Below are 23,238 nucleotides of genomic sequence, written 5' to 3'. Positions count from 1 at the left end.
TGTGTACATACATTACTTATCCTGTACTGATCCTGAGTTACATCCTGTATTATACTCCAGAGCTGCACTCACTATTCTGCTGGTTGAGTCACTGTGTATATACATTACTTATCCTGTACTGATCCTGAGTTACATCCTGTATTATACTCCAGAGCTGCACTCACTATTCTGCTGGTGGAGTCACTGTGTACATACATTACATTACTTATCCTGTACTGATCCTGAGTTACATCCTGTATTATACTCCAGAGCTGCACTCACTATGCTGGTGGTTGCTATTGGAAACAGCCAACAAGTTTGCAGATAGACAGCCCCCTAACAGATTAGCTGAGCTCCTATAATTCAGAAAGAAAAGGGGGGAGTTCGTTTTTCCCTACATCAGATGGCTATACAATGCCTGATGTAAAAGCGACACTTCCTAGAATATAAATCACAATAGTAAGCTCTGCGCAGACACTGAACAAGCAGGAAATTTGGGAGATTTCAGCTCTAAAGTCTGCAGAATTGTGAATGCAGCTTTGGAGTGAAATGCTAAATAAAACCATGTGAATACTGTACAGAGGGGGGGAGATTTATAACTACAATATAATGTTAACCAGAACAAATAAAATTATTGCACTCTATTATGTTCCAGTAGATCGCAGTGCAAAGTGGTTTGTTATCGCCACTAATATTAGCCTATGGAGGGGAGAATGAAATAACACGTACACCTCTATTTCGTGTAACCCCCCCCCCCCCCCCCAGTCTAATATTCGCAAATACATCGCCCTGCAACCTAATTCTACTGCAGAGATCAATGCGTTACAGGCTAGATAGGTCCATAGCAGGAGCAGTCATGCGATGTAGCGTCCTGTAGTATACAAGAGCCCAAAAGGTGCATTTTTATAAGGACAAATGCAAAGATCAGAGAGATTGCTTCTGCTCTGTCCCCCCATGCTTTACACTGCAGCTGTACTTTTCCTGATTGACTGCTGTAGGTTCTACTGGAAATCAGTGTATAAAAATTTCTAATTTTTACTACAGTGAGGACAGAATGATTGTAACCTACAAGAAACTAAATCTCCAGTGAGAAAATGAAGAATTGCAGCAAATAGAGGGGAGGAGCCTCAATCTGAGGTGGGGGAGGGGTGTTAATTCATTCCTGTAGAAACTTGCCTCATTTTGGAAACTTTAATAATACAATAATTATTATTATTCCATCAAGCTTGAATACAAATCTGCCGAAGTGAATATAAGTCTAATCATCACATCTGTCATTGTCCTCGACGTTGTGCGTAAAAAGTACCCGGCGCGTTCTGCACAGTGACTTGTGAGGTTACGAGTGCTCCCCGCAGAGCGCCATCTGTCACTCAGCACTCGTCAGCCCCCGATAGATCATCAGAATAATATACACAGTCAATTATAAGCGAAACTCGACTGTTGGGCCATGTAAAGGCTTAGGAAACCTTTGCAGGTGTTTGTGCTGATTCGCTGATTAGAGCGTCACACCCGGAGGCGACAAGCTGCAACTTCTACCCAATATTGTCATTTTCTTAGAGACCAAATTTTAGGTTTTCATTAACTGTTCCCATAATCATCAACATTAAAAGCAAAAACTGCTGGAAATAGATCCCTCTGTGTAATAAATGTATAGAATATATGAGACACTTTTTGAATTGAATTACTGAAATAAATGAACCCTTTTGATGATATTCTAAGTCATTGAGAAGGACGTGTATATGGGGGAGGGGGGGGGGTAGTAGAGTCTCCCATATAGTAGAGACCCTCAGGGCCATTTTCCATCCTATACGCCGACCATACGAACCCTTACACCCCCCCCCCCCCCCAAGGTTTCGTGTTCTTTCTGCTCATCGATCTCTGTATAGTTTAGCTGTTTGTACACATTTTTACCTTTACATCTCCCCATCTGATTGCAGCAAGAACACAGGCTGCCAAAATCCAGACTGACAGGCAAACACCGGGCGGTCACTAGATGAAGGTCTATGCGGCCGCACCAGCAGCTTTTTATATATGAAATAGTAATGAGAATGCCAGACAAATGCAGCGCCGGCATCTCCAGTAACTCGCACTGCTGCCTGGTCAGCGGCTTCACCAGGTATTGGAACAACTTCAATAAATGCTCATATTTCCCTTATTTGTTTTTGAGAATTTGACTGGTCAGGGGTCACCATTTGTCTCAGGACGGGGTCTGCCCATAGTATAAGCAAAAGGGGCAAATGCCCCGAGGTCTCCCCACACGGTCCCATCATGTGCTCTACTCAATTTTTAGCTTATCTATCTATATACATATATTATATATATACACACACACACTAAGTTACAGACATAGGAGGCGTCTCTTATAGCACGTTGCACCCATATGCCTATTTAACAGGGTCTACAAGTTTCATTGCTCACGGTATTCTCCATCCAGAAGTTTCTGTATTGCACTCGGGCCTTTATTTTATGGGCCCTTTATATTGCCACTATACGGTACTATTATTTGAAATTGTGTAATGCTGCTATTTAGTCACTATCCGATACGGCTATATGGGTCCTGTATTGTAACGTGCTGAATGTATGGCACTATTATGTACACGGCGTGCGGTCCGGTTACTTGGCACTGAATGGCGATGTTATTTAAGAACGAGGGGACACAGTTATGCAGGCACTGTATGGTATTACTATGTGCTTCACTGTAGAATAATGTTATTTTTGTGTTGGGTTATAGTGTGATTTAGCGACTACCTAGAACTTTTAGCACTGTATGGTACTCAGGGATGTAACTACCAGGGTAGCAGGCATAGCAGCTTCTATGGGGCCCAGAAACAAAGGGCCCATGTTCACACAGGTGCAGTTAGTGATGCCTATGGATGATGAAGGGTGAAATAGAATACTTGTAGCACCCCGGCTGTGAGCATTATCGATCTGCTCCAGCATCACTTTTTGCATTATTCCTATACTGTGACATCATTGTGTGCATTATACCATGGTGACCTCATTCTGTTTTTTTTTTTCCTATGCTAGCAGATCACACTATGATGTCACAGTTTTGTGCTAGTCATTGCTGTGCTACTGTGTTATCCCTGTATTGTGACATCACTGTTTATATAATTTAACTGCTGTAACTTTAGATAGAATCTAGTAGTAAATATATCTTTGCTCTGTGACATCACTGTGTGAATTCTCTTGATGATGTGAACTACCCATGATGTGGCATCACCGTGTAAATTATATCTAGGATGTGACATCACCGAATTCTCTATGATGTGACATCACTGTGAATTATCTCTATGATGTGACATCACTGAATTATCTCTAGGATGTGACATCACTGAATTATCTCTAGGATGTGACATCACTGAATTATCTCTAGGATGTGACATCACTGAATTATCTCTAGGATGTGACATCACCGTGTGAATTATCTCTAGGACGTGACATCACCGTGTGAATTATCTCTAGGATGTGACATCACCGTGTGAATTATCTCTAGGATGTGCCATCACCGTGTGAATTATCTCTAGGATGTGACATCACCGTGTGAATTATCTCTAGGATGTGACATCACCGTGTGAATTATCTCTAGGATGTGACATCACCGTGTGAATTATCTCTAGGATGTGACATCACCGTGTGAATTATCTCTAGGATGTGACATCACCGTGTGAATCTCTAGGATGTGACATCACCGTGTGAATCTCTAGGATGTGACATCACCGTGTGAATTATCTCTAGGATGTGACATCACCGTGTGAATTATCTCTAGGATGTGACATCACCGTGTGAATTATCTCTAGGATGTGACATCACCGTGTGAATTATCTCTAGGATGTGACATCACCGTGTGAATTATCTCTAGGATGTGACATCACCGTGTGAATTATCTCTAGGATGTGACATCACCGTGTGAATTATCTCTAGGATGTGACATCACCGTGTGAATTATCTCTAGGATGTGACTTAACGGTCTGCATTAGGGAAAGACACACAGCATAGATTAAAGATGAATTAAACTTTTTTTTTTTTTTATGTTCACATCTCTATGCTGTAACATCACTGTGTGCATTAATCTCTGTATTGTTGTGACATCACTAAAGATCAAAACAAATCAAACTTTTCAAGTTGTGGACTCCCTCTGGAAGGTGGCCACGGTAGAGTGGGGCTCCTTTCAAAGTTTTGCTACAGGGCCCCATGGTTACTAGTAACGCCTCTGATGGTTCGGTTATTTTACACTTAATGTTGGGAATAATGAGCCACTATCCCTCTTAGTTGAGCATTGTCAGTCACTATTATGTGGGCACTGTATGGCACTATGTTGTAGGCATTGTACAGAACGGGTTTTTTCTTTATGGTTGCATATTTTGGCACTATACGTGTGGGGAGAGAGCGTGACTCCTTCGTTTTGAAAGTTTTACAAGTGGGACTTTACTGTGCTTTAACATCTTATGACCGAGGGTTGAGGCGGCGGACAGCCGACCGGTCACGTGTTTTCAGACGAGTGGCAGCATTGGGTATTATTACCTTCAGACTCCAGACAGAAAAAAGGATGTTTTTTTTTTTTTGTTATTATCCAAACATACGTTATTTTTCGGCTACTTTTGGACTTGAAAGGTCCCAGGATTTAGTGGTTTGTGCTTTACTTCCCTCGCATCCTGTGCGCACTTGTGACAGAATAAAGCAGAAATCATACATAGTTATGGAACAAAGCAGCGCTCTAAATCTCAGCACTTTCCGGACGCTTTTTATTTGAAAAAGATGAAACCACCGGAACATTACAGAGATCCAGCTGCATGATCATCCAAGATAAAACCCAAGAAGCTGCGTGACGAGTAGAGACATTCACCGTCTGCACAAACAACCCAGCGGGAGACAAACACGGGGGCAGCTCCACACAATACATAAACGGGCCCCAGGGCCACCAAATGATACGGCATCTGATGGGGAAAAAAAATGGCCATAAATCTGCTGCAGACACTGATGAGAAGTCACAGAGCTCGGAGAATAGGATCGATGGCGGTGGTCTCATGCCCCATTAATAGCGTTTCACAAATGGAACCATCTAGGAAATACAAAAAATAAAACATTGTCACCGCTTCGATTTAAAGGCAAAGACTTCCACTGTTGTAAGAAGCAAATAAGGGCGTCTCTATTGAGAGGTCAATAATGGGGGTAAAAACTCCCCACAGATCGTTACTTATGCGGATTGCATCAACATTAGTTTTGATGGACATCTCCAAGTTTTGATAATTTAATGGGGCATGATGTGCTGTAGCAAAGGTGGAACAGGGCCCCTAATCCCGAATATGTCATTTATAATACGGGTGTCTTTTTATGTGGCATATGGGTCTTTTGGCCCCCTAAGGCACCAGGGCCCAGGAGCGACTGCTACTTCTGCACCCCCTATAGCTACACCCCTGCATCTTTTCATTCATTCATCATTCAAACTCATCTTTCAAACGGTTTCCAGCAGCGATCACTATTTACCCCACACCTCTGTGCCTGTCTGTTAAAGAAGCCTCACAGGACAGGACTTGCTGGTTACCCCTTCGGGTAAGGGAACACCTAGAGCTGAAGAACTGATGTAATGATTCGATGCAATGTTGCAGGATAGATGTAATGCTGCTAAACAATGCCCCAATATAGATTTAATACTTTGCTACAATGTTGCAGGATAGATGTAATGTTTTGATACAATGTTGGAAGATAGATGTAATGTTTCGATACAATGTCGGAAGATAGATGTAATGTTTCGATACAATGTCGCAGGATAGATGTAATGTTTCGATACAATGTCGCAGGATAGATGTAATGTTTCGATACAATGTCGCAGGATAGATGTAATGTTTCGATACAATGTCGCAGGATAGATGTAATGTTTCGATACAATGTCGCAGGATAGATGTAATGTTTCGATACAATGTCGCAGGATAGATGTAATGTTTCGATACAATGTCGCAGGATAGATGTAATGTTTCGATACAATGTCGCAGGATAGATGTAATGTTTCGATACAATGTCGCAGGATAGATGTAATGTTTCGATACAATGTCGCAGGATAGATGTAATGTTTCGATACAATGTCGCAGGATAGATGTAATGTTTCGATACTATGTCGCAGGATAGATGTAATTGTTCGATACAATGTTGGAGGATAGATGTAATGGTTCGATACAATATTATAGGATAGATGTAATGTTTCGATACAATATTATAGGATAGATGTAATTGTTCGATACAATGTTGCAGGATAGATGTAATGTTTCGATACAATATTATAGGATAGATGTAATGCTTCGATACAATGTTGGAGGATAGATGTAATTGTTCGATACAATGTTGCAGGATAGATGTAATGGTTCGATACAATATTAATGTTTCGATACAATGTTGCAGGATAGATGTAATTGTTCGATACAATGTTGCAGGATAGATGTAATTGTTCGATGCAATGTTCCATGATATATTCACCGCTTTGATACAATGTTGCAGAATAGACGAACCCAGAAAATATTACACAATAATCGGTGCATTACTTTCGAGTCGACCTGAGTCGGAGCCCATTCATTGCGGCTTGTTGCAGCCATTATGTCACAGAGAGCCATATGGAGAGGCCTGTACAGGTGGATGGATCACAGCAGAATAATCCCTGCAGCATAACAAATCCCCGAGCTGCGAGCGCGTGCAGTCACAACAGAAGAGCCGCGCCGCTAATGAGCCGGTGGGAGAACATCACAAGGATTCACATTTTCTTCTATTTATAAATTACCGACAATTGTTCAAAATCAGTGAAATAAAAGCCGAACTCCACGCAGAGCACATCCCCCGCTACAATGAAATATTTCTTTTTAATACCAATTAGCTCATGGAAATCGTCCAATATTTTAAATAACATCCAACAACCAAAGTGCCACCTGAAAACCAAACCGACCCTCCCCCCCATCAAGATCTGTCCAAACGGGGGGCGCTTGATGGTGCTCCCAGACAAATGAGTCGGCCCAATTCTGCGGATATTGGCCAGATGTGGCAGCAATTACCTAAGGTCTATAGATAACGGCATAATCAAAGGATAGGTTAGAAATTCCTGAAAAGATGGGGGTACACCTCTGGCACCCTCATCTATGTGGAGACCGGGGGTCACGTGACACACATTCGTCAATACAAAAACCACTTTTTTTTTTTTTTTTAACCATTGCATTGGAGGCCATATTAAAATGGGGCATTCCGCTTGCAACGTAGGATAGGGGGTAACTTGCTGATCTCAGTCTCAAAGTGGGTGTAGGTGATGATCCACTACTGGGCCGGTCTTCTGAGGCCTCCTATGTGGTAGAGGGGCTTTAGCCCCCCATCAGAAATAAGGCCTGGAGCGACTGCAATCCGATATCTACACTCCAGACCATCACGTCTACCAAGAAATAACACCCTACAGAACTGCTCGTCACAATATTACATTGTTACACTTGAGTAGAGCCATTGACTTTGAGCCCAACCACCGACCCCGGGAGCCCAACCGCAGACCCCGGGAGCCCAACCGCAGACCCCGGGAGCCCAACCGCAGACCCCGGGAGCCCAACCGCAGACGCCAGGGGCGCAACCGCAGACGCCAGGGGCGCAACCACCGACCCAGACTAGCCCATTGTCCGTTATGACATGAAGGAAGGAGCAGTATTAAGTTTCATGGTGTTACCTGTGCTCCATCTGTCGTATGGAGAGGATGACCCCAGACGATGACGACCTTTGCTGTATGGAGGCCAGGAACGTGAACTCACTCTTATTCCTGAATAGTTGAACGACCTTTTCTCCGGTGTGCGGCGCCGCATGGATCTCTCGCTCCACATCTGCAAATAAGAGACAAGATTAAGAATGGGTCTTGGGTGACGTGTGATGCAGCCGGGCCAGGACCGCTGAGGACGCCCGGCTGCTCCGTGACGCTACAAGGGTCAGTGTAATCAGTTTATAATCGGACAGTCGCGCATGTGACACAATATCGGACAGACCACGACAACGAATCAATCCGATTGTTAGGAAACAGAAATCACACATAACATTAGACTTGTCAAATTCTCCTATAAAAAAAAAACTCTGATAATTCAGCTTTCTATTCTTGTCCTATGACAACACTTCTTGTCCTGTGTCTTTATGTTGATCTTCTTAACCATCTACATCAATATCTTCATCCTAAACTAGTCGGTGTATGGACAGGGAGTCGATTTGAATAACGATTCTCATTAATGCCCACATAGCTGGACATACACTATAATATATATGTATCCACAATGTAAAATGTATGAAGACAACCCATATGTCCATGTCAGACGAGGTCTACCATAGGGAAGAAAATATGTTCGGAATATAACCCTTCCTTTATTTTCCATGGGTAAAAGCAGCACCAAAGATTTCTTGTATCCACTTGCTGAGCTGCCAGCGCACATTGCAGGAAGTGTTGTCATGGGGACATAGAAGAGGAGGATCTGCAGGCATAGGGTTTTGTAACTGTATATTTTTCCCTTTACATTTTCAGTTGTTTTTTTTACAATGGACTTCTACTAGTTCTCTTTCAACTCACAATCTTGCTGCATTTACGCTTCGGATTTTCAATGGATTTGCAAACTCATTGTCCTTGCCTGACTTTAAAATATGTAAAGTCATTACTTGAGCAATCTACTCCATATCCCGTCAGCTTATTCCTATTGGCTCCTGTCCGGCCGGGGTAAATCTGTATCTGACAGTAGCATTAGAGGAGTGAAATCCTGCATAATCCTATAAAGAACTGACAAAGTGTGAGCTCCAAATCACTGAGAGACGGAATCCACATTATTACACCGCACCACCACCCTGCAGGCAGAAGAAGCTTCCAGCATGTCCAATAAACCAACATATGGACAATCAAGTCATAAAGGAGCGGTTTCCCTTTAATTAAAGGGAACTATACGGATATCTTGCACCCATTATCCCCCCTGGAAATGCCCCACTTTTCTGTGCCGTCCTAGATCTCATGATGGGGGGGGGGGAATCTTAGAAATTAATATTTTTATTTTGTTTTAAATATACATGTCCATAAAATAAAAAAAATCCATAGTATTCATAACATTCGTTTCTTTTTTTTTTTTTTTTAAACCAAAAATGTGTTCAAATTTAATTAAAATTTCCATAATAAAAAAAAAGGAAATACGACATTTGTTTACCACTTCCTATTGATCGATATTATTATGCGTATAACCGGGTTATCGCCAGGCCAAGCGGTCATAGCACAGGACAAGCGGTATTGTCATGGGGACATAGGATAGGATGACCTGAACGTATAGAGCCTGTAACTTGAAAGTTCATGCGGCTTTGATAAAATTAGCATAAATCGGTTGGGTGTCGGGTCTATATAGGTCAATCCTCTCGAGGACCCCAATATTCCGGGGTTTAGAATGGCGTCTTTATGTCTACCACTTGCTATAGACAATTATAATTATGTGTATGGCAAACTAATGACAAGGCTGAGCGGTCAAAGCAAAGAACAGGAAGTGTTGTCATGGGAACCTAGGGGCAAAGGATCTACACGCATAGAGATTTTGCTACAATTTTGATATGCGGCTCGGCGTTGGATTAATATAGGTCTTTTGTGTCAAGTCTCCCAGAATTCTTGAATTTAAATTGCCACATTTCTGACTCTCGATAGTGAAAATTTTTGTTCTGAATTTAGAAGAAAAAAAAGCTAAAAAACAAAAGAAATTTTTTTTGTACATCAACAGGCGGTCTAGATCCATGTTAATGACGGCATCGTGTGCCCGCTCCATGCTGCCAACCAGCAGCTCCATCCAGTGATGACCGCGCGGCACCAACAGACAATGTTCAATAAACGCCAAAACCCTCCGGCCCCGTCATCAATCAACTCCGCACCAATTAGACAGAGTCCTGGTCACAACACGCCGCAGAAGCTTCCACTTATTCCTTTGTTCTCCTGCGTCCAGGAATACGAAATAATTCTAGACATTCGCCCCGTTCGATTCATCAAGTGTCTGATAAAAAGGCCAGCGCTGTATATTCCCTCTGAATTATGGGAAAACCCTTCATTATCCGCAACAAAATTACTTTGTATCATTGCCAGAAAAACAACAAAAAAAATCTACATTGATTCAAAGAACTCTTCATGGAAGTCTCAGAGTGAAGAACTAGATACAGCGCGGCCGACACTAGATACAGCGCGGCCGACTACGGAGAACTAGATACGGCGAGGCCGACTACGGAGAACTAGATACGGCGCGGCCGACTATGGAGAACTAGATACGGCGCGGCCGACTACGGAGAACTAGATACGGCGCGGCCGACTACGGAGAACTAGATACGGCGCGGCCGACTACGGAGAACTAGATACGGCGCGGCCGACTACGGAGAACTAGATACGGCGCGGCCGACTACGGAGAACCAGATACGGCGCGGCAGACTACGGAGAACCACATACGGCGCGGCAGACTACGGAGAACCACATACGGCGCGGCCGACTACGGAGAACTAGATACGGCGCGGCCGACTATGGAGAACTAGATACGGCGCGGCCGACTACGGAGAACTAGATACGGCGCGGCCGACTACGGAGAACTAGATACAGCGCGGCCGACTACGGAGAACTAGATACGGCGCGGCCGACTACGGAGAACTAGATGCGACCGACTACGGAGAACCACATACGGCGCGGCAGACTACGGAGAACCACATACGGCGCGGCAGACTACGGAGAACCACATACGGCGCGGCAGACTACGGAGAACCACATACGGCGCGGCCGACTACAGACAACTAGATACGGCGCGGCCGACTACAGAGAACTAGATACGGCGCGGCCGACTACAGAGAACTAGATACGGCGCGGCCGACTACAGAGAACTAGATACGGCGCAGCCGACTACAGAGAACTAGATACGGCGCGGCCGACTGAAGAGGACAGGGGGGGGATGTAATTACATTTAAGTTAGCAGTAACACTTTGTTGTGGTTTGAAACAGATGTCCCCATAACAGTGCGTCATCAGAGACGTCCTAATAACCGTGTTAATCCGGATCCCCCGTTACGGTGAGCACTTTCCAGGCACCTGATCACGGCGCCCATTGATTGGGATGACACGACATTACTGCAGTAGAATAACAAGAAGAGCCAAAAGGGGGACCAGGGAACCAACAATGCGCAATAACAGGATTTCCATACATAATAATTTGTGATAGGGCTGGGTCTTCAGAGTCACGAATGGCTATACCAAAGTTCCAAAAGACAACTACTAGAATTGTGTATGCAGCTCTGGATGTGACTGGAGTATAATACATGTATAAGACATACAATACAAGCCAAAATCAGAGCTAGGATCTGTGAAACTTTGTTACAATCGCCATTGTCTTACAAATCGTCCATTCTTCGGTGTGCGGAAGAAATCAGAGCGAGATTTACAAACTGCAGAACTGAGCGGAAGAGCCGGGAAAATAAGTGTCCGACCTTCGGTGACCTCAGACGTTCTATCAGCAGCTTCTAAGTCCCAACCGTCTCCTTTTCTTTCTTCCACCTTAAATGATACAGTCCAGGACGGTCCCTATTCAGTGCTCATGTAATACTCAGTTCGCACGTCTATTACCGCGAGGAGAGAATATTCTGCCTGTATTCATCCGTCAGCGAGGTTAGTCACGCCGTCGCCGCTTTCCTCGAGATGATTGCGAAAACCTTTCAAAATGTCACATGCGGAAACATTCTACAGAGGAGCAAAAATCAAAGTCTTGTAACCAAAGCTGCAGCAAGATAATATTCTTATTGTATTAAAGTTTTATGTCATCGCTGTCACAACTGGTGACACGTCACATCAACGGCCCAGAAAAAGGGTTTTCTTAAAGGTGATGTTCAACACCCGCAAAGGGGAACTTCATCATAAGCCAAAGTATAGGAGAACGGACGGGTCCACCTGGCAAGTTCTCAAGGTCTCAACAAAGGGGGCACCACTGCTAAAATTAAAATAGGGTCCCATTCTGGGGACACTAAAACGTCTCCCCACTTTGTTCTATTGCTCTCAACCCTACTAGGAGGGAATGTTGGCACAGCTTCTGGCTGGTTCTGCTCCATTGGTTGCTAATATTATGGAGAGAAAGAGTCCTGAGAAGGTTCATGGTACCCATTAGGAAGGGGGAAGGAGCCAAGCGGAGATGGAGTCTTCTTCTAGGGCCCTATAATAACTGCGTGGAGTGATAGTATGGTCCACGCACCCATGGTCAGAGACAAAGTTCCTGGGTCCCAATGCAAAATCTGTAAACAGGGCCCCCATCTCTTAAGCGCCATTTATAATGCTGCTGTCCTCATGTGGCATAGGGGGTCTTCTGACCCCCTCCAAAATCAGAATCCTGGTGCGACTGCTACCCCTATGGCCATACCCCTGCCCATAGTAAGATGTCGGTTTCAGGCATGGACCAATTCATAGCCATGGTTTACCCCACAGGATCCACACCAAAAAGAATCTCACACATGTGACTAGTTTAAAGTGAAAATTCTTTTTTTAATACAATGTTGTTTTTAGGTTCAACATTCTGCGCGGATTAATTTCTTAATGAATTATTATGACGGTTAGAGCTCCGTTTTTCCGATACAGAATCCCAAAATCCTATAAAGTTAAATGATAAAATTCTGTCTGCCTACAGTCACCACTAGAGGGAGCTGGGGAAATAAAAATGGTGTTGAAGGGTTAACATTCACTTTAGCTGAAGCTCTATGAAAGAAGTCACGGTTCATCTGGCAACAATGGCGGCTTCTGAAAAACGTCAGGTTATCCTAGGTAAAAGATGAAGTGTCTGCTCTATAGCCCACCAGAGGGATGTGGGAGACACAGACACGGTTGCATGAATTTTGCTTGTACAGAATAACAACTATCCTAAGAAAAAAAATAATTGAAAGTGTAAAAAAAAAAAAAGTATGAAATATAGAAATAAAATAGAATAAAACAAAATTCTATCACAAAATCTAGAAACAAAAAATAAAAAATGTAGATAACGTCTGCATAGAAAATACAAGAATAAAACTTGGGAACACGACCGGCCGGCTGCACTCGGCATTGATCATTATCGTCGCGTCGAGAGGTCCGACCGCATCACAATCAAGAATCTCAAAATTCTCAAACAACCCAACAGCAAAAACAGAGAAAAGTTCCCATGAAGCGGCTTGATTTCAACAAAGTCTCCATAGTCCGAGCTCAGTCCAAAAAAACTCAGCCGTTGGAAACCCGAGGGGTAAAGGAACTTTTTTCGAGGAGGACGATTCCATTGAGAAGAGATGGAAAGAAGAGCCTTTCGCAAAATATCCTCCTTCACAAGCGACACCGCCAGCGACATGATCCGCCATTACTCAGTCTCTTCTACCCCGAAGTCCTGACCAGACGTTTCTGTACTCCGGAAGGAGCCCTGGAACCAACCCGGCCCTGATCTCCGGAGGAAAACTCCTCTGTCCTCCATAGCAGATCGCCAGGGAACGACCGCGGGTCTCCACAGGATCGGATAAAGGGCCTCTAAAGACCACAGACCCGCCGCATGCCATATGTGGAAGATGGGCCATCCGGACTAAGCCGACAAACTGTACGGGAAAGGACTAATAAAGGCGGGCCAAAGGCAGGACATAATAGGAGCCGGTAAAAATAAGAAAAATACAAAAAGGTATTGCAGTGTATTGTACCAGCGAACAAACAAATCGCTGGACTGAAGAAAAAATATAAGTTTTTAGTAACGTATACATTTAAAAAAAAATATATATATATTAAAACTTAACAAAAAATAACAACAACAACAACAACAACAACTCACCTTTATTTATTTTTCCCCGAAAGTAATGCCAAAAAATATAAAAAAAATAATAATTTATCCTTTAAGTCTAAACTATTCTAATATATTATTTAAGCAACAGGGTGAACGCCATAAAAAAAGGAATAAAAAACGACAGAATTACAGTTTTCAGTCACTCGAACAGATCTATATAAAAAACAAAAAAAACTAAATTTGGTAACGCCGGAATAGTTTTCCCTCGCAGAATAAAGTGAACGTCATTTATATCACACGGTGAACACTGTACAAATGAAACCCAAAAAACTATGGAGAATTCGCTGTTTTTTTCCCCACAATTTTTTGTTTCCCAGGATATTAAATGGTAAATTCAGTGGTTCTATTACAAAAAAGACAAAAAGTTATGGCTTTTGGAAGGCGGGGAAGAAAAAACAAAAATGGCAAAAACAAAAACGGCAAAAACAAAAATGGCAAAAATTGCTGTGGCGGCAAGGGGTTAAGATAGCAAGGGACAGGAGTTATGGGATTTTAACCGTCGAGGACCCCCTATGACTATTCTGACTCTTCTTTTCACTGCCTGAGAGCCGGAGCTTCATGATTTGAGGGTTTGGTCCTTGAACATTCACTTCCCTCCGAACTAGGAGCTCACTTGATCTTGAAGCAATGTTCCCATGCCGTTTCCCTTTAACTCGTCCCCCTATAAACCTGGTAGAGAGACACAGCATGGTCTGATCCTCTCTACAATCAGAAGTGATAATTGACTGGGAGCAGAAGATCGCACGCACTCCGAGTGTAACTCCCCACCACTACAGTCAGACGTGCAAAATGGAAATGTGGCAGTTCAGCCCCAAGTTTAATTGGTTAATTGCTTTACATTGTGTGTCTACATATTGTGTTCTGGATAAGTTGTATATAAAAGATATGCGGAGCCGACAGATATGAAAAACCCGACCTCACCTTTAAAATCGACCGCCATCCCCCAATTTACAGCAAAAATTCCACTAGGCTACGAACGTGGGAATAGTTTCCAGGGACGATAAAGGGCCACAAATCGCCCAATAAGAGGATGAAAACCCTGTGACGTCTCGAACGACTCCATCCAACGTGGTTTTATTACAAGAAACTCCCCCCTACAGACTCTCCCCGTTTGCAGAAATTATGGATCGGTCGTGTCTTTATAATTCCGGAGTATTAATATTCCAGCCAAAACCCCTTCCCCCACAAACTTATCTCCTAAAAGAGAGACTCAGAAGCTAAAAGGATAAATCTAATCATACGGAGAGGTACTCAGTCTTTAGAACATTCATGGGCTCAATGGAGAAAAAAAAAAAATATATAATATATATTATATTCTTTTTAAAAAAAATCTCCATTGAGCCCATCAATGTTCTAAAGACTGAGTACCTCTCCGTATGATTGTCTGTGTATATATATTAATATATATATATATATATATATATATATACACACACACATACACACATATACATACACACACACAATTTTTTTAAATCCAGCAAGATCAGCTAATCTTAATAATGGTGGAAGGAGAGACCCAAACACAGTGCTACAATCTGGGGAAGATAGTAAGAGCTCCTCCTATCACCCAGTACCCCAAAGGAGCAGCGACACTGTTCTACTCCTTTATCTACACATCACTGATCTAGTTCCTCCCTTTCAACACTTTATATGGTGCAACCAGAAGAATACGAGAGCCACTCTGGGGCCCCTCAAAATATGACAAGTCCCACAAGGAGTAATGGAGGAGGGGGTGTAAATATAAGATTATTCCATTATATATATATTCATTCATTCCCATTCCAGAATGGTCAAAATTCTGGTTGGACTGGAATGTTTTTAAGAGGAGATGTAAATCGCAACTGTTTGAATTAATGCAACATTCTTATGTTTGAAACCGCAACAGAATTTCTGTTTTATTTGATATTTTGTAAAAAAAAACAAAAAACAAAACTCAAATATTAATAGAAATACAAAATAAAATTGACAAATACAATCAAAAAAAACAAAACATCTCAAAATCACAAAACGATACAAAAAAGTTTAATGAATACAATATATAATAGATACAGACAACCTAACCCGCTCTGCATTATCTCACCACCCTACATGCGCCAGCAGACCTTCACGCCGATCAGCTCCATATTAATATTCTGCACGGCAGCACAACACGACCAAAACCCCGACTGTCGTTATTCCTCCGTGCAGCAGAACGCACGATGCTAAATAAAGATTATTCCCTTGTTTTTCCTTCTATTTTTAAATATTTAATTTTGTGTAAACCTGAAATCAAAAAGGACGGAGAGAAAAAAAAAAAAATGTATATGAAATGTCACCGGTGTAACTAGATGGTTGGCACAGAGGAAATGCACATTAAATGCCACCTGTAGTCCGCCATACATTATTCAATCTCAATTAGGTGCCATCTAGTCGGTGCCACGTCGCTCGCTGAATATTGAGATGAAGCTCTGCAGAAGCTTCACCTGCGCGGCAGTCAGACTGCAGGGCCATATTTATGGATGGACATAGTCGGCCCATAACCTACATACACCAACAGAGGGCATCGGTTTACCTACGGCACATTCTAGATCTATTTGACCTCCTGACCGGCACTCCAATATCTCCAATAATCACACCTGCAAACATCTAAATACCATTGTAGCATTTATTCAGTAACAATGTAAAGAAAGCCCTAAAATATGCACGCCCAACGAGAGCAAAGAAATACAATTATTGTCCATCTGCGGCCACCACTAGGGGGAGCTCACAGCAATATTATTAATACAGCTCCCAGAACAAATAAATCCTCAATAAGCTCCCCCTATAGGCGACTTCAAACCAGAATATTTTATGACCATAAACACTATTATACAAAACACATAAGGCCCTGTTCACACGGTGTGTATTTAGCGCGTTTTTCAGCGCATAAACCGCGTCAAAAAGCACATGATCTAAACTTTCCATTGATATCAATGAGAAAGCGAGCGCTTGTTTAAAAAACGTGTCGGAAATAAAAAGCAGCGTCCGGTCAATTCTTTGGCACCGAAAACGTGCCTAATTCCCCGACAGTCAATGGGAGTCCTAATTACGCACCAAAAAAAAAAACAAAAAAAAAACACAGAAAGTGCGCATAAAATGCGTCAGAAACACCTGTAGTTTAAAAAACTCTTTACAAAAACCCTAGCGTTTGACACATTTACACGTAGTCTTTTTTGGAGCGCCGTGCGAACCAAGGCCTAAACCTTCCGGAGAACCCCTTTAACCCAGTAATATAAGAGGACAACTCAAGTACTTAAAAATGACACAACGTTACTTCTAGGGGTCAATATTTTGTGATTAACTTCATAATATATGTTTGACGCAGCGTTCCAAATCTCCTTCCTAGTCATATAGATAAATAAGATTCGGTCTGCCTGCAGTCACCACTAGGGGGGACTACGCTGTTTCCGTAATTCATGGTCAGGAATCACCCGCTTCAGCTACAACACAGAGCAGCAGAAGGGTGTTTAGGGGGACCCGTTCTATAGATAGCTGCGGGTCCTAGAGGTGGGACCCGCATCTATCTGATGTCTCCTGTGGATATGTCCTAAATGTAACGGATGGGAAAACCCCTTAAATGTATGCAGTGAGCTCCCCCTAGTGGTGACTGCAGGCAGAGAGAGTTTCATCATGTAACTAATACTATTAAAAGATAAATGACAATTGTCTGCACTGAATATGGGAAAGATTTAACAACAAAAAAATGTTTTAAGGGTGTTCAATAATCAACATTCTCTTTAAAGTTTCTTGGGACCTACATTAGGGAGAAATTATTTCATGAAGGGTCAAGTTTCGTTGATTGATAATTATATAGAACATTTTCTTCTGCCTCAATGGATCGCACAATCCTCAGGGAGAGAACAAATCAAACAAATAGAAATCTCAAGCCTTAAAATGAGACGTTCTACGTGGGAAGCAGAAAACATGCGTTTTATCCCCTTATCTGATCACAATAAATGTTGGGGGTTTTCGCTCGTTCTCTATAAACTTGAGTGAAGCGTTAATCTGGGATTAGAGTCGGATTCTTAAATCCCATGACACTTCTCGATAAAACACGACGCACTACGGTAATGTGACACGGCTCAGTCTGCAATAACGGTAATATTGTCATCCAGTGCCGATAGCAACACTCCGAGCTGTAACCATTGTGTGAACACGTGCTGAATGTTCTGTCAGTCTTCTGCACATAGCAGAGCCGACTGCGCGGAGCCGCCTGCGCAGAGCCTGTGTGACGACACAAGCCGTCCCTACAATTCTGTACATTGCCGCCATAGTCTCCCCAGAGGTACAGAAAAAACATACTGGGGAGATCCGGAAAAGTGAGGCATGAAGTGGCGCCCGCAGCCAAATTATTTACAATATACAGTGCCCATTTATACGGGGCCCCCAACCTGCTGAGTTAGATACAGTTTGTAAATCAAAGACCCCTTTCATTACACTCCAAAACAAAACACAGACCCCCTTAATTATTACAGACCCCAGACCAGACTCCCTAAATACAAACAGACCACCTACAGTAATCCAGACCCCAGACTGCCTAAAGTAATAGACCCTAGACCGGACCCCCTAGACTAATACAGACCCCAGACCGGACCCCCTAGACTAATACAGACCCCCTAGACTAATACAGACCCCAGACCAGACCCCCTAGACTAATACAGACCCCAGACCAGACCCCCTAGACTAATACAGACCCCAGACCAGACCCCCTAGACTAATACAGACCCCAGACCAGACCCCCTAGACTAATACAGACCCCAGACCAGACCCCCTAGACTAATACAGACCCCAGACCAGACCCCCTAGACTAATACAGACCCCAGACCAAACCCCTAGACTAATACAGACCCCAGACCAGACCCCCTAGACTAATACAGACCCTGCACCAGTTATTTAACTCTCCTCCTTTCCGCTGCTTTTACTCCTCTTCACTCTTGGATGTCCGGTAATGTTGAGAACTGCAGGAACGAGCGGTGACTCACAGGGATGGGGAGGGGGGTGTCAACGTCAGGACCCCAGTGTGGTGAGGTGAAGAGAACCAGGAGGCGAGGAGTGTGAAGTGAATGGCGCAGTCGGGTCTGGGGTCTGATGTCTCCGCTGCCCTATCCCACATTTACTACTCATACGGCGGATAGTGTGACAGCGAGTCTGCCGGCGCTGGCCGGGGAGTTACACATAAAGGACTGGCGTTGTCTCACAAGAAGCTCAGGATGCTGCCAAGTCCTTCCCCATGCTTTTAACTGCAGCTCTGCTTGTTCAGGAGTTTGCTTATGTATTGGGAGGTGGAGGAGAACTTCTCCATTCAATGAACGAACACACACACACACACACACACACACACACACACAGCGCAGCTATTAGTCACTGACAGCAGACCCCGTACTAGCAGCTGTTTATCATTATATATATATATATATATATATATATATATATATATATATATATACACACACACACACACACACACAGCGCAGCTATAAGTCACTGACAGCAGACCCCGTACTAGCAGCTGTTTATCATTATAGACATACACACACACTTCTCAATTATTTAGAATTTAATCAAAAAGTTTATTTATTTCAGTAATTTAATTCAAAAAGTGTCTCGTATATTCTATAGATTCATTACACACAGAGGGATCTATTTCCAGCAGTTTTTGCTTTTAATGTTGATGATTCTGGTAACAGTTAATGAAAACCTAAAATTTAGTGTCTCAGAAAAATGTAATATTGGGTAGAAGTTGCAGCTTGTCGCCTCCGGGTGTGACGCTCTAATCAGCGAATCAGCACAAACACCTGCAAAGGTTTCCTAAGCCTTTAAATGGCCCAACAGTCGGGTTCAGTGGCTACACAATCACGGGGAAGACTGCGGACTCGACAGTTGTCCAGAAGAGTCTGACGCCTCCACAAGGAGGGGAAGCCACAAAAGGACATTGCTAAAGAAGCTGCTGTTCATACAGCGCTGTATCCAAGCAGATTAATGGAAGAGGACCAGTGGCGTAACTACCGCCGTAGCAGCAGTAGCGGCTGCTACGGGGCCCGCGGCATGAGGGGGCCCGTGTCGCCCGCCGGCACGGGCCCCCACCATGGCCGGAGGCTCCGCTAGCAGCCGCTATGGCTGCTACAGCGGGACGCCACTGAACACTACGGCAGAGCAGGGAGGTATCTCCCCGCTCTGCCATTAACTGGTTCCCGACCGCTGGCTGAATTTTTACGGCCAGCGGTCAGGGTCCTTAAAACCCGAGCCATAGACTTTCTACGGCTCGGGTTTTAACTTGCTGCCCGCGCGATCGGGCAGCTGAATGTCGGGTCTCCGGCAGTCAGTGACTGCCGGGGACCCTGAGGAGAGGATAGAAGCAGCTTTCGCTGCTTCTGTCTTCTCCGATGTCTTCTTACACAGCGTTCAATGAACGCTGTGTATAGGAATAGAGACAGCAGCAGCGGCGCCGTCTCTATTCCTCCCGGTGATCATATGACTGGTCACATGATCGCCGAGTGCCGTTAGTGGCAGGCTGCTGCTGGGTCTAACTAGACCCAGCACAGCCCAGTTAGTGACAATCGTCACTATGAGAGGGCTGATTTCCCCTGTAACTGGGGCTGCTGTGCAGCTCCAATTACAGTGGAAAGACATGGTGTGAAAGAAAGAAAAAAAAATATATAAAGTTCCCCAAAGGTCTTCTTTGACCTTTGAGGGACAGACCATAGTAATAAAAAAATAATAAAGTAAAGTGCAAAAAAAATGTAAATAATAAATACACATAAAATACCCACCCCAAAAAAAAACGTTCCCCCCCCCCGCCAATCATTGTTGTAATGCTAGCGCTGACCCAATTACCCTAATATAGACATGTAATATATAAAAATTTACGGTAGACAATGGCGATCACAAATAAAAGGTCTATTTTAGGGTAAAACTATGTTATTACCAAAAAAAAAATTGCTGAAATGTAAAAAAGCTTATTTTTTTACTATTATTTTCAAAGTTTATGAATAAAAATTCTAAAATAGCAAAAAAGGTGTGTATAAAAACGATAAAAAATGAAACCTGCATTGTCTACGGAAAAGACGTCGCAAAAATCACGTCATTAGCCCAACAAATAAAAAAGTTATAGCCATTTAACTAACATGTGCTAAAAATGGCTAAACGGTGTCTGGTCCTGAAGGCGCAAAATAGAACAAAATACATGTATCCCCTCTCCACAGGATCTCCACAGGACAGGGGATACCTGTGTGATCGCTGGCAGTGATAAGGAGAACGGGGGACTGAAAGTCCCCTGAAGTTCTCCATCACAAACCTCGGACTTCCGGGGTCTGTGTCGGCAGCTCCGTAGAAATGAATGGAGCGCCGGTCGTGCTTGTGCGCTTGTGTGACCAGCGCTCCTTTCATTTTTATTGAGCTGCGCAGACGCCGGAAGTCAGAGGTTTGTGATGGAGAAGTTCAGGGGACTTTCAGTCCCCCGTTCTCCCTATCGCTGCCAGCGATCACACATGTATCCCCTATCCTGTGGAGATCCTGTGGATAGGGGATACATGTATCTTGTACGGCACACTGTAGGTCGCATTTTTTTGGGAGGGGGGACGCTGTATGGCGTTCCCTACAGGGGGGAACGTTGTATGGCGTTCCCTACAGGGGGGGGTGACTGTATGGCATTCCCTACAGGGGGGGAGCTGTATGGCGTTCCCTACAGGGGGGGGGGCTGTATGGCGTTCTCTACAGGGGGGGGGCTGTATGGCGTTCCCTACAGGGGGAGCTGTATGGTGTTCTCTACAGGGGGGGCTGTATGGTGTTCTCTACAGGGGGGGGCTGTATGGTGTTCTCTGCAGGGGGGCTGTATGGCGTTATCTGCAGGGGGCTGTATGGCGCTATCTACAGAGGGGGGGCTGTATGGCGTTATCTACATGGGGGGCTGTAAAAAAGGCACTATCTACAAGGGGGGGGGGTTGTGTGACACCCAGGGGAGGGGGGGCCCCAGTCAAAAGTTTGCTATGGGGCCCAGTCTTTCCTAGTTACGCCCCTGAAGAGGACGGAAAAAGTGCGGTATAAAAAAGGTGCACAAGCAACAGGGAGAACCGCAGCCTGGAAAGGATTGTCAAGAAAAGACCATTCAAGAATCTGGGGGAGATTCACAAGGAGTGACTGCGGCTGGAGTCAGTGCTTCAAGAGCCGCCGCCGCACACAGACGTGTCCAGGACACGGGAGAAAACTGCCGCATTCCCAGACACCACGTCAGAAGCGTCTCACCTGCGCTAAGGAGAAGGACGGGTCTGCTGCTCAGTGCCCACAGTCCTGTTTACAGATGAAAGTTTTGCATTTCATTTGCAGACGAGCTGAAGGCCGACATCAAAGCAGCCTGGGCTCCATAACACCTCAGCAGTGCCACAGGCTGATCGCCTCCATGCCACGCCGCATTGATCACACCTCAGCAGTGCCACAGGCTGATCGCCTCCATGCCACGCCGCATTGATCACACCTCAGCAGTGCCACAGGCTGATCACCACCATGCCACGCCGCATTGATAACACCTCAGCAGTGCCACAGGCTGATCGCCTCCATGCCACGCCGCATTGATCACACCTCAGCAGTGCCACAGGCTGATCGCCTCCATGCCACGCCGCATTGAGAACACTTCAGCAGTGCCACAGGCTGATCGCCTCCATGCCACGCTGCATTGAGAACACCTCAGCAGTGCCACAGGCTGATCGCCTCCATGCCACGCCGCATTGAGAACACTTCAGCAGTGCCACAGGCTGATCGCCTCCATGCCACGCTGCATTGAGAACACCTCAGCAGTGCCACAGGCTGATCGCCTCCATGCCACGCCGCATTGAGAACACCTCAGCAGTGCCACAGGCTGATCGCCTCCATGCCACGCCGCATTGAGAACACTTCAGCAGTGCCACAGACTGATCGCCTCCATGCCACGCCGCATTGAGAACACCTCAGCAGTGCCACAGGCTGATCGCCTCCATGCCACGCCGCATTGAGAACACTTCAGCAGTGCCACAGACTGATCGCCTCCATGCCACGCCGCATTGAGAACACCTCAGCAGTGCCACAGGCTGATCGCCTCCATGCCACGCCGCATTGAGAACACTTCAGCAGTGCCACAGACTGATCGCCTCCATGCCACGCCGTCTTGATGCCACCTCTGCAGTGACACAGACTGATCGCCCCATGCCACGCCGCATTGATGCAGTAATTCATGCAGAGTCGGAGCCACGACCAAGTATTGAGGGCAGATACTGGACAGACTTCTCAGTAGGACGACATTTCAGTATTAAAAATAATTTTTGATATTGGGCTTATATAATATTCTCATTTTGTGAGCACAAAATTTTGGGTTTTCAGTAACGGTTCCCATAATCATCAACATTAACAGAAAGAAATGCTGGAAACAGATCCCTCTGTGTGTGATGAAT

General features: G+C 44.4%; 1 protein-coding gene across 1 annotated transcript in view; it reads right to left on the bottom strand.

Moving 5' to 3' along the window:
• LOC142697927 (protein kinase C-binding protein NELL1-like) overlaps window positions 1-23,238 on the bottom strand; it is a 168,491-nt gene that overhangs the window by 67,985 nt on the left and 77,268 nt on the right. Inside the window, exon 3 of the mRNA XM_075847723.1 lies at window positions 7,667-7,817. Within this exon, the coding sequence (XP_075703838.1) occupies window positions 7,667-7,817 (151 nt within the window). The remainder of the gene's footprint in view (window positions 1-7,666; window positions 7,818-23,238) is intronic.

The sequence above is a fragment of the Rhinoderma darwinii genome, assembly GCF_050947455.1.
Source record: "Rhinoderma darwinii isolate aRhiDar2 chromosome 9 unlocalized genomic scaffold, aRhiDar2.hap1 SUPER_9_unloc_2, whole genome shotgun sequence".
Taxonomy (NCBI): Eukaryota; Metazoa; Chordata; class Amphibia; order Anura; family Rhinodermatidae; genus Rhinoderma; species Rhinoderma darwinii.
Note: the sequence above shows the minus strand (reverse complement) of the source record. Positions and strands in the feature narration are given on the sequence as shown.